The sequence below is a fragment of the Strix uralensis genome, chromosome 4 (genome assembly GCF_047716275.1).
Source record: "Strix uralensis isolate ZFMK-TIS-50842 chromosome 4, bStrUra1, whole genome shotgun sequence".
NCBI classification, from domain to species: Eukaryota; Metazoa; Chordata; class Aves; order Strigiformes; family Strigidae; genus Strix; species Strix uralensis.
In genome coordinates this window covers 121,756,764-121,769,340 of record NC_133975.1, presented here as the reverse complement: position 1 = coordinate 121,769,340, position 12,577 = coordinate 121,756,764, and the positions used below count along the sequence as shown (strand labels likewise).

At 38.4% G+C, this 12,577-nt stretch overlaps 1 protein-coding gene across 18 annotated transcripts in view; it reads right to left on the bottom strand.

Annotated features, from left to right (window-relative positions):
- Positions 1–434: 434 nt before the first annotated feature.
- The window catches only part of MARK3 (microtubule affinity regulating kinase 3), a 62,606-nt gene continuing 50,463 nt past the window's right edge, over positions 435–12,577 (bottom strand). For 4 of the 18 annotated variants that reach the window (XM_074868870.1, XM_074868872.1, XM_074868883.1 and 1 more), the window contains 5 exons: positions 11,754–11,918; positions 10,769–11,026; positions 8,374–8,400; positions 3,598–3,642; positions 435–1,404 (listed from right to left, as the gene is read on the bottom strand). In XM_074868870.1, coding sequence (XP_074724971.1) covers positions 1,059–1,404; positions 3,598–3,642; positions 8,374–8,400; positions 10,769–11,026; positions 11,754–11,918 — 841 coding nt within the window. In that variant the 3' untranslated portion in view covers positions 435–1,058. The remainder of the gene's footprint in view (positions 1,405–3,597; positions 3,643–8,373; positions 8,401–10,768; positions 11,027–11,753; positions 11,919–12,577) is intronic. The other 14 variants (XM_074868877.1, XM_074868879.1, XM_074868880.1 and 11 more) reach the window with 10 other exon arrangements.

Below are 12,577 nucleotides of genomic sequence, written 5' to 3'. Positions count from 1 at the left end.
CTTTTGGGTTTCAGTACTGCGCGCGCCCAGAACGCAGAGGACAGCACTGCCACACGTGCAGCAATACCTCAACATGGCACTGACTCAGACATGGCGACTTGCATCAAAATACAGTCGTTATTGGAGAGTCCTTTTGTGCTTTGTATCAGTCTGACCTAGTCTAAGGTGGAGAACTTGGTCTGAAAGAAAAAGTCACTAGTCACCATTTAGCACATCCTTTTAAACTGCCTCATTCTGTAGAGGAACGGTGGAACAACAGAAAAACGTTCTTAGCTGCAATCAATACTCATAAGCCAAAAGGACAAAGATACATTTTTAGTAGCTTAGCAGAAGAATGGAAGCGTTTACCCAAATTTTAATGCACAGATCAACTACATTTTAAAATTTGATTCAGACTTAAATAATAAATAGGTGGGCAAAATATAATGCAAGACTTACTCAGTAAAAGTGAATTTTTAATAATCTCATGAGATCTACTTAGAAAACAGGACTAATAATGTTCACAACCATAAATCCAAACCCTTCACACACTTTTTTTTTTTTTCCTTAACACAGCAGTGAACTGTAAACCTGCATTTACTGGTTATCGCTTCAGTTACTTTAAATATTAAGTCAAGTGTTTCCTCCTTGGCCATTTCAATTTTTAGCACCAAAATTAGCCCAAAAAGAGGTACTGGTACAGCTTGATGTTGTAAATGAATTGTTTACATATAATACTTTATATATTATACACACATACTGTACATTCACACGTCCACACAAACGGGAGGCATATTTAAATGAATATATTCTGTGTTTCAATTTGTTGTCAAAGACTTAGGAGCAATGGAAATAAAGCAGAAGGGGTAATATTTTACATAGTAGGCAACTTTAATGCTGTAGTGCACTTATAAAAAAGTCCAACTCTCCCTCCCAGCTCAGCAGCTTTTTTTTTTTTTAATATCACTATTCAGAAGGATGCAGAAGTTATTGCCTAAATGTTATTCTATACATTTCCATTGGAATTCTCAAAAACACTTGAAATTGCTAACTAATTTACAACTTAACTATTTTTCTTGTTACAGCTTTAACTCATTGGCAATTTTGGAAGCAATGTTTTTAAAAGCTATGGATGTTCCCGATATCCGCTTAAAGCGAACTCCATTCAGGGACAGTCTTGGCAGTTTACACACCTCCATCTCCCACTGTACAAGGTTTTCCGCATGCCCATCTCCATGGACACAGAAAAGCAAGAAACGCTCTCTTTGTTCATAGTCACAATTATTGGCATCCAGGACCTTTCGTATTTCCCTCATCATGTCATTGGGATCCATGGAGCTGGTGGTTTTCATGCTCCAGGTAAAACGCAGCGACCGAGGCTTGGCTTCCTTGTTCTCGTCCTTCTGATCCACAGCTACATTGCGGCTGAAAAACAGGAATTTATTAGTTAGCAGGGCCAGCTACCTTCTCCACGTTTCACGTTAGTGAAGCAAACTAACACTCAACGCACACTACCGGTATTAGAGCAGCATCTAGAGGCTCCGGCTGCGAGCAATACCCCACTTTCCTAGCTGCTGTACAAACACACAGTCAAGGTGAAGCATTAGCGGTTGGGGCTGAAACGGAGGTATGGTACGACGGGTGACACAACTGGAAGTCACTGGAGTCAGGAGCATGAGGGAAATGACCTTGCAGAGGTAGAACTACATGCATCACCTACGACTTGATTTTAAGGCAGGTTCTGCTCAAACCCCTATTCTCAGGCCACGTGCACAGCTGAAAACACCAGCTGTGTGCTAGAAGTTTCTGGAACATTCAAATAGCGGCGACTTGTGACAAAAATGTGCTCAGCCCAGGTTGCAGGAGTGCCAGTCCATACATAATGGGGATGAGCCTGTGCAGAAAGATCCTGGGGGTTCCTCCACACCTCCTCCTGTGCAGCAGGTTGGACACCAAGCACTGGGAGGGCCCACGGAGTCCCACGGTAGTTAGCTGCCAGCAGGACGAAGGGCAGCAGGACTGGGGGACCTTGCCAGGGGTCACCCACCTACTGCCCAGGGCCAACATGTGCCTCCCAGTTCTGGGCTGGTTTGGTTTCACTCTGGCCTTTCTGCACTGTAAGTGTTTGAGATGATCACTAGAGATCCACCACATTGTAGGCTACTGGGGTCACCTTTGATAGGGAGGAAATACTTTGTAAGTTGTCCAGTAATTTTTTTTAATATCAATGACTGATAGAGGTAAAGCGACAAAATCTTTTGCTGCTACAAGCTATGCAGCTAAGTGAAATGCAGGAAGGAGTTGTAAGTCACTATTAGACACCACCTCAACACTGTTAGTAAAGATGGTGAATAAGAAGGTTACTATTACTGTCACAGTTTTAAGAGATAAAGCACAAAACACTGAGGCTGCATTTCCCAAGCCTGAAACTTTTTTTTTAGCATTAAAAAAAAGCTTTTCCTTTGGTAAGGATAAAGTTATACAGGACACAGAAAAACGTTCCAGAAATTTCTAGTTAGCAATGATTCTTCTACTTCAATTAAAATCAGTGGTCACGCAGCTAAAGAATAAGGAAATTCTTTATATAAGAATAAATAAAATATAACAGATTTGTCTTGCGAATATTTGCATGCTGTCAGTTGCCTCTTCAAATGTACTTGTCCTCAGGACACGAGACTTAACAAATATATTGACTGTCATGCTTAAATATTTTCTGAAAAAACCTAACTGACCCCAAACCATGCAGTTTAGGTCTCATGTTGAGCTTCAAAGTTCAATTTACAATATTAAGTCAGGCTTTTCTTTAAAATAGTTGGCAATGAATTTCTAGTTACATAATGCTTTTCCTCTACCACCATTAAGCAGGCAATTATGAAAAAGTTAAATAAAAAGTGATAGCAAGCTCAAAACTACCTAAATATATTTCTCAAAGATAACCTATTTCATAGTTTTACCTTGTATTAGAAAGACCTCCAGTAACTGAAAGAGTCACAGGATTATGCTGTCAAATCCACCTACATTATTCACCAGATGTTATAAAATTCAGCAAGCAAATTAAAGAGTACTTTGTTTTGATTTTAAGGTTTTAATTTAATAAGGCTGTAAGGGGATAGGGGGAACACCAACTTTGATTCAATGCTCATTTTATTTTGGAAAGCTTTTTCTACTTCAAAACAGTTGGCAGAACCAGCACAAGTTTGATCGTTTCCAGTATTTTTTGATATGTAGATTTTGGAAGAAGAGTATAACATGAAAAATATTGTTTAACTATCTGTGATTTTGGAGATAGGAAATATCTTGTCACCCTTCAGTGGTTATCCCACACGTTTGCAGCCTCAGTAGAGACCACTTACCTACACATCTACAAGACAACAGCAAATTATAATGACTAAAATGCAAAAAAACACACAAGGGAAAAGCCAACAGGAAAGATGAAAGTTTAGAACCAAGTCAGTCAGTGCTTTAATAGCCATTTTGCAGACAGAAATGCTTCTTTGTTTAGTTTCAAAGCCTTACACAAAACAAAAGCTGCTGCCTGAAGCCACTATGCCACATAATCAAGGGGAGAAAGGTTCAAACTCACCTAAGTAACATTTTAAACAAAAATTTTACCCTCACCTTGAGCCCTCAAATCTCCCGTTCCTCTCATATTCAGTCGGGAGCCTCATTGAAAAGAATGCAGAAGCAAAAGGAAGTGGGAAAGAGAAGACAAATCTTACACTACAATATACAATATCTGAGTAGTTGCTAAAAGATATTGCAATCATACCAAAGGTGTGTTAAAATACAAAGCAACAAAGACGTAAAGAACTTCGTCGGTTAGACCAAATTCAGAATAACACATCGACAAGCCAAATGGAAGTTTATAAACTACAGTTTTTAAAAAAACCATAACTAATTTTTACAATGTATATTTATACGTATTAATACTGTAGAACACTAACTCACTGAATAAAGTTGAGCTTCTAAAAGCAAAAAATGTGAAACTAAAGTTACAACTTACATATTGAAATTACTGTATTATTTAGTAAATACCTCCTAAAAGAGAAATAACTCCCAATCACTTTTAGGCTAATGATATTTAAAAGTTTTACCTGGGAATACAACATATATCCAAAAAAATACCCTATTTACAGACAAGTCTGGTCACCCTGTGTGTTTGCATGCACATGAGACCTAAGGTATTAGGTGTTTAAACAACACCAAACACCTTAATGCAAAAGAACAAGTCGCATATACATTTTAACAAAAGTTTAGAGGTAAAGCCAAGATTTCTCAAGCTGTGGTAACTCCAGCCTATTAATTCCCACACTGACGCATCTTCCACATCTAAGAGTAAGCTTAAATCTTCTGTCTTCTTGCATTGCTTAAAGCTACATCACTGATCACTACCATTTTTAAAAAGCCCAGTATCAAGCACAATTAAGGGGAAAATCATCTTCCTCTACCCTTTCATTATTGCAGTACCATGTTTCAACATCTCAGCATTAATTCTGCTAACAGTGAAGCTCCCTTTATAAGGCTCTGACCAAGACTACCCTGAGCTAGTACATGGCTTCACTGAATTACATAAATTATTAAAGCAGTTTGGTTGACAAGTGTCTAGGGGTAGGAATGCAAGACAGTGAGTTTATTTTCTGATGCACAGCAGTATTTATGTAAGGGTGGGGGGGGGTGTTACAAGGCTTAATTCCCTCCTTCCCTTCCTTTTGAGGGTTGCGGTGAGGAAACAGGCTTGTAAGATGACTGTGCAGTCCCTGTCACGAGGGCACAGGAGCTGTTCTAGCACTGCGAGGAGCATGGTGGCAGCACTTGCTGTACAGGCTACCGGGCCTGCTCCTCGTTCAAAATTCACTATTCATTGCAACAGAAATCCAATTAATAAAGTGGTAAGTCACTCAGCTACGAGCTGCTTGTCACAACAGCATCCGATGAGAACCCTGCTCTCTGAGGTACTGCGCAGCACAGTATGATGGGGTCTCTGCTAGGAAACGTTTGCCATTGATTAATGAACAGGTGTCACAAGCAAAAAGGATAAGGAAGATAATGAAAACAACTGACGAGTCCTCAACTAATTCTATCGCTTCAAAGTGGGTTTTTAATGGTAGTTGTTTTCATGAGATCTTGTGCTACTTATCTATGGTGGATATAGGAGAAGGTGGAAAAATATTTTTAAGGTCTGAGTATATAGTCCATGAACTCATCCTTTGAGTCCTACAACTCTGTAGGACTGAGAAGAGGTAGGTGGGAAGAGAGAAACCATCATGTGCACCAACTGAACAAATCCACACCTTTCAGACGATCTGGGAAAGGCTCATTTTACTGGGCAAATCAAGCAACAAAGTTTGAAGACACTGCTCAACTGAAAAATTGAAAGTACTTGAACTTTAAAGACCCTACCTACTGTGTTCCTATGAAGTGGATGATGACAGTTTTAAGAGCTGCAAGAATTTATGGATTATGGGGGTTTTTGGGGTTCTTTTTGAAACTTGCCAAGCGTTGTAGAGAATGGGAGCATAACCAGTCCCCCCAACAACGCATAATCTTACTGTTACTGGAATCTAGCCAGAAAAGTCTGGGAGGAAAAATCCCTAAGGAGGTTCTTAGACCTCTTTTAGGTTGAAATTAAGTCAAACTCTTCAGTTTCCAAATCACTGTACTCTAAATCTAAGAAAGGTCATTATTTACAAAATACCTGCCACTTTGAAATAATAAACACTCTTCCATGGAAGCCTCTCAGAAAATCCCTACTTTGTTCAGTTTTTCCATGCATCAGTGTTCCATTCATTTAGCATGAGGAACTGCATTTGGTGACGTGCACCCTCAAATATGAGTCATCATGCCAAGCTTTGGAGAGCTGTGCCAGTCTCTCTAGATGCTCCTTCCTCACGAAGGACACGGTTATGGTCCAGTTCTACAACCCAGCACTGCTGCTTTGGGAACAGTCACTTACTGTACTGCCAGTATTGTTTCAGCGGGTCTGCAAGTCAGATGCAGCCCTGAGGCCTCCTCACTGCTAACAAAATCTTCACTTCTGCACGAACCGCAAATTGCTGGTTTATGCTCTAAATTTTCTGCTTTTGCTTGTATTTTTACATAAATTAATTTTATGGACCAACACGCTCCTTGGTCTTGAGAATGGAACAAATATATAGGAAAGTTATGTTCTCATTTGTCATGCAATGCCTATACACCGTCTCCTTCATGGTTTGTGAAAGGCTTTCAAAAATAAGAATGTTTCCATACATCTGTCCTGAGTTATGCTGTGTATTCTGTTCTTTACATCTTTGTACACTCTGTGTTAAAAATCCAAATAAACACAAAGAAAACTGTCTAAAAAGATACAGAAAAACAGCAAAAAGTGAGAGATGCTAAAATAAGATCAATTTATGGAAATGGAGAAAAGATGCTGCAATAAAACCCAGAATACAGAAAGTAATTTTTGATATCAGAAAAAAAGTTAGGACTCGGCAAGGACAGTGCATGGTACAGGAGATATTTCATCCCTCTGTGTACTGAGGTAGTTTAAAAAGGAGTGACTGATTATCTACTTTTGTTCAGCTCCCTAGAATGATGTTGCAGTACTATATATACATACTATTGGGTTACAGTAGTTCTTCCAGTGTCAAAGACAGTGAGCTTAGGTAAGATTCACAGCATATAAAGCAAGAAGAAATTGCCAAAACTCCCAGCATTTTCAATTTTGTACCTACATACAGATCAGGTATGGAGGGACACCACGCACACTTAAAACAGAATTTAAAAAGCACAGTCTGGTCCTGTGTAGGTGGTGTAAGACTTTGCAAATCTCTTATTCAAGACATATTCATGGAAGCTGTAGCAGCTATTTCCACAATAGTGTAAGATTCCTGGCCTCAAGTCAAAAGAAAATTTTAAAAATTTAAAAATTACCTTTAAGTCTCAAATTTGAACAGCAACCTTCTAGTTTAAAACTGTACTCATATTAGCATTTTCTATCTTTCTTCAGAGCAGCAGGGCAACAAACTCATATGCATCCAGTTGTGGAGGTTGCACAAATCACTACCCTTTGTTTTAAAAGCAGTGTGACTACAGAGAGACAAAAGCTCCCTCTTACGAAGCGGTATGCACCCCACAGCTTATGATGCACAATGGGTTAAAACTATTGCCACTGCTCAGTTTCATTTGTATGTTGTGTTGGACGGTTTCTATCCTTAACAGTTGGTGCATGTTCCTTTTCTCAAGTCAGCTGTGACAATGTCAGCCAACCCAACCAACACCAGTTCTAAACACAGTTGTGTTTGGAAGTGCTCTGATTATTATTACCGTGGCATGGAATTTGCTCATTTAATCAGGTAGGGTACCTTTAGGCTCAGACTGTACATAATAAACCCAAATTTAGGCATCAATTTACATATCTCAGGTCTCCCTAATCTAAGTATTTCCTTGAATTGGTCTGACAAACTCCAAATCACAGTCACATGCGTAGCCTTGCGTTTTGAAAGTTAAAACAGATGTCTGTTTTTTGGCCCCATTTCCCTATTTTTGATCAGTGGTTGGAAATTGAAAGTATCCCCCTTCAAGAAGCTCCAAGATATGATAAAACTAAACAGAGTATTACAAAATTCTACTGGAAAATTTACCTGCAGATTAAAATTGTATAATCAGCTTCCATTAGTCCTAATGGAAGGATAATAAGATATACAGCAGCTTGATTCATTCCCAAATTGTAAAACTAAATTCAATCCTTTGGGCTTGAAATGTGAACCAGATTTCTGAGCTTTTCCCTTTTGTTAATAAATTTGCATAGATGTTATACTTTTTGTTTATAACTGAAGTGCTCTATTTGTACTTCAGCTGCAACTCACTTCAGCAAAAGCATCCCATTTTAAAATAAATATACAGCCATTGCATCTTCACCCAATCTTTCATACAGAACTGTTAGATTCACAGCTGCTTTCCGTTTGTTTTCTATTGTAACAACTACAGACAACACTTCAAACTGATTTTTTAATAAAATATAAAACAAGGATAAGAGAATGTAAATTTAGCATCACTTACCTTTATTTGCTTGTAAACTTATGTTTTGTTTATACTTTCATCATTGTTATCAAACACCTCATTCTTCAAACATAAGCATGCTAAGTGTATTAGTACAGAGAACAGAATTACTTTCGTACTACCAATTCTATCAAAGAAAGAAGAATTCACAAGGCATGCTCAGCATCTTGTTATACAGGTGCCACAGATTCTTAAGTATCATCATGAGTTAATTGATTTATTCTATGCTTTCCTCTCAAGAAAGAAAGTATTTAGTTCTCAGCAGAAAGTTTAGTTTTCAGAAAACCAAGGCTAGAAAGCCAAATCTGTTGTTAATTGCAGGAGCCACTTTTTTTAAATATAAATAAATCCTACCTTTTGATAAACCTGAATGACATGTTTCTAAAAGAAATTAAGCCAAAATAATCATTAACAAAAAGTTTTGTACAAAATAAATTGAAAAAGCTATTTAGAGTGAAACATGCAAAAAGATCTCATTTAAAACGCACAATGAAATTACACTTCAATACATTCTGAGATTAGGCAGATGACTTAGGGTCTGAAGAGTCAAACTCTTAGCATTGCTACTTGTAAACTTGATTTTCTGGGAAATATGCCACCAGTAGCTATTATGAATTAAAACATATACTGGTGTCAAAACACTTTAAAACTCATAATCTGCAGGGTCATATAAAAATATGTTTGGATTTTCTTCATGTATTTCAAATAGCAAAAATTAGTAACTTTACTATAATTAGATCTTGAGTATCTTCAGTTAGGTTTCTCCCTTCCTTCATAACATTAGGTCAGCCACGCTGTGTCAAAAACTGTCTTAAATGTTTAGTTAATTTAGTGGCAGAAGCTGTAACAATTGCCTACACCAGAACATAAGCAGTTCATAATCAAAAGGATTCTGATTCCCCATAGCAAATGCTAGAATAAATTAACAGGTTTCAAGGGTTTTATTTATTTGAAGACAAGAAACATAACCATGTCCTCTGATGGCACTATCCACCTCCTTAGTCGTTTGTACAGGACCTAGTATAACAGAGCCCCAACTATAAGAGGTTCCCCAAGTGCAAACTTAACCATCTGTAACAGTGCTATTGTGTCACAACTGCATGTTATTTAATCAAGTCCAGATGGAATTTAAACTATTGTCAAAAGTAGTGGGGAAAAACTTCTTCAAGAAAACCACACTGCACTGCAAAAGTTGGAACTTGGAGGTAATGATAGAAGTTTGAATGCTGCCTAAACAACTGAGTGAAAAGCTTACATGTTCACAGTTTGAGTGTCCACATTTGGAATGTCAGATGGAAAATGAAGTAAGGATATTACAAACAAAAGTACAGAAAGAAAGATGTGCCAAAAGGATGTGTCTGATTAAGCCTTCACTTGACAAAAAGCAGATGACTTAACTCTTAAAAAAAAATTAAGATTAATCCTTTATCACTCTCAACAGAAAAAGAAGAAAAAAAAAGCAAAAAAATAATTTCATACAGCACAGTATTTCCTAGGGAAGTGTTAGCTGCAGAGAGCTGAGCAGGGTTAAACATTTACCAAAGGCTAGGCTGTCACATTTTTGTTTTTCACATAAACGGCTTCTACATTTTTAAAGAAATTTACTCTCTAAACTGAAATCAGCTAGTCATGAAAAACTGGACTTTGGCTTAGCATTATTTTGTAGGAACGGGTGACTATGAAGAGGATGCTGAGAGGGAGACATGTATAGTCACAGAACAGACAGGAAGGGAACAGCTTGGTGCTGATGTGATATAAGCCTAAAACAAAAAGCAGGCAGGCCAAGATCAGAATTTTATATTGCAAAAAATTTCACATGATGAGGAGGGTACACAGAAGCATGGAGATTATCTTAAGGCAAAGACAAACAAACCCTCACTTCTGCAAACACAAGTTGCACGTATCAGAGTGGTCTGAAGTATGCAGTATGTGAACCGACAGGTTTTAAATACACAAGGAAAACAGGTGGTTTTCAATTTTAGGGTTTGTAGGAACTAATTTAAATGATGCATGGATTGAAACTAGAAGTCCAATTAGAATAAAGACTGTTAGTGTGGGAACAACACCTGCTTAAGCTGGGCTTTGACTAGACCAACACACCTTCACACCAAACCCAGAATCTGCACGTGAACTAAAGGTCAAAACAGGAGTAAGTTTTTCACTGTTTGACCAGACTCCTGCCTAGACTGAAGACATAGTACTGCCATGATTTTAATATGACCTATGCTAGCACTACTGCCAAAAAATACCTTTGTTTCCTGCCTCTATCCTTTAACCTGTGATATTTCTATTCATGTGTTGCCAGCGAGATTATTCTGGAAACGCTGATAGCCTAAGTGACTGGGAAACACAACCTGAGCTTCTAACGCTACATTAAATATCAAGACTGGGATCCTAGTTTATGCCGCCTACAGACAGATCATGCAGTCAGAGTGAGCAGCTTTTGAGCTGAGCTGAAATGTTTCAGCTCTGCAGCATTTGTACCTCAAGACATGAGGATGAAGAGCACGGAAGAAATAGCAGACCAAACTGTCTCACTTTTTATCCCATTTGATTCAAGTGCTAAAAACAAATGGCTTCTGTAACCAAAAAAGAACTATAAAAAAATCATATGCCAGTGCATTTTAAGATGCAGAAATTAAGCCATTAATCAGAGAATGTGAACAAAACAACCTAAGCAATGAACTACTAAGTATTTCCACTACCTGATAAAGAGGAAATGTTGCATTACCATTTTTAAGAGGCTTACCTTCTTGTTAGTTTTGAAGTTAGTTTACTAAATAGATTAGTGGAACCCCTCGTTCGAGTCTGAGAGAGTGGTGTTGCTTCATGGGACAGACTGGGGGAGGCTGGCGGTCCATTGTAGGTAGCAGTACGTCGCTCTCTGAGCTGGCCGTGGAAAGTGCTCCGACTAGCCGTTCCTCTGGGGAAACGAATACGATCAGGTGTGGTTGCACTGCTAATGCTGTGAGTTGAAGCAACAGGAGTTCTTTGATCGGGAATAGTGCTAGAGCAGAAGACAAAAAACAACGCTAGAACTTCTTTACAGAAGCACTACGGTTCTGCAGGAAACACAAAACACTACGTTCTACACTAAAGCATAAGCACACACTTTTATATAGGCCAGGGTTGGAAATACCAACATTATTACAGCACCATATGGAATCAAAACTTGTAAGAAGTTAGGATTAAAAGGCTGCCGAAACAGAAACCTACATAGGCAGAAAAATGCAACAGGAGTATCCTGGAAAACACCAGATAAACTAGGCATACAATGTTTCACTGAGAAGACTGATAAAAGAATAGATGAGTAAGGTTTCCTCCCAGGAAAGAGAAGCAATAGGTAACTTTAGTGTCTCTCCCTCCACATTCTAGATATACATCTTTGAAAAATCTTGCTAATTTGAAAGTATCCAACACAAAATTCTCTACAAGCGAACCGCTCCAAGTAGTGAAGTCCTTCAGGATACACAGTTAAAGTCTCCCAAACTTTGACAATAGGGAATGTCCAATACTCCTAACACTAAGGAAAAAAATTAAGGTTCATTACTGCAGGATTATGTCACAGACAGCCTGACACACCACAAGACAAATGTAAACAAGACTAAAAAAAAATGAGGAAACACACATCTTGTGGGCAATATATACTAGAACAATCTAGGACTAAAATTCCACAGCACAAAGTTAAGAAGCAGTGGGTATAAGTTAGTTTCACAATGATTTCAGGTTCTTACATAGGCCTGAAGTTATCTGCGCCATTGTCTATTGGAGGCAACATCATCTTCGTGTGCACAGAGGCTGACATGGACATCGACTTCTGATGTCGCAGCCGAACACTGGAGAAGGATGTAGTACAAACTGAAGCAGGGCTAGCTGCGTAAGCGAACATTTCTGTCAGGCTGTGAGGGGGTTTGGGTTCAGGCAGAGGCAGAAAGAAGAGCATGATGGACCAACAACAAACTACTGCATAGAAAAAAAGCAAACTTTTCCTTCTATTAACTGATTTATGAAAGAACACGAACTCTTAACAGCCCTCTTCTACATAAACAGCAGTAACTACACTACACTCCCCTTAAGAAGTATCCTCACTATAGCACTTGACATCTATGAAGTGATCATTCTCTTACCATTAGCATTAGTTTGCAGTGATACCCTCCTTCATGTACAGAACCTGAATAACTCAGTGTTCTGTGACAAAGCACTAGTATAAAGCACTGATGTAACTCATTGGGCTTAACGTTAAAAAAATGCATTAAAAAACCCACCAACTGCACTTTCCAAAAGACTGATGATAGCTCCATTACTGCAGTGAAATACTATGTTTTCAGAATGTATCCATGTTAAAAAGAAATCAGTGTAAGTCAGGCAAGCTGTCAAATCTCGATCTACATCTGATAACTGAGGGATTTCACAGGCACAATCGAAAACATCATCATCATGATCTTTAACAAGTCCAGAGAGGCCCAAACAAAAAGGCTACTACTAATCAACTTGTACATGTAGGAGGCAATGAATAACACTTGGTGTTCTCTGAAGAAAGAGGTATGGCTGTTGAAGA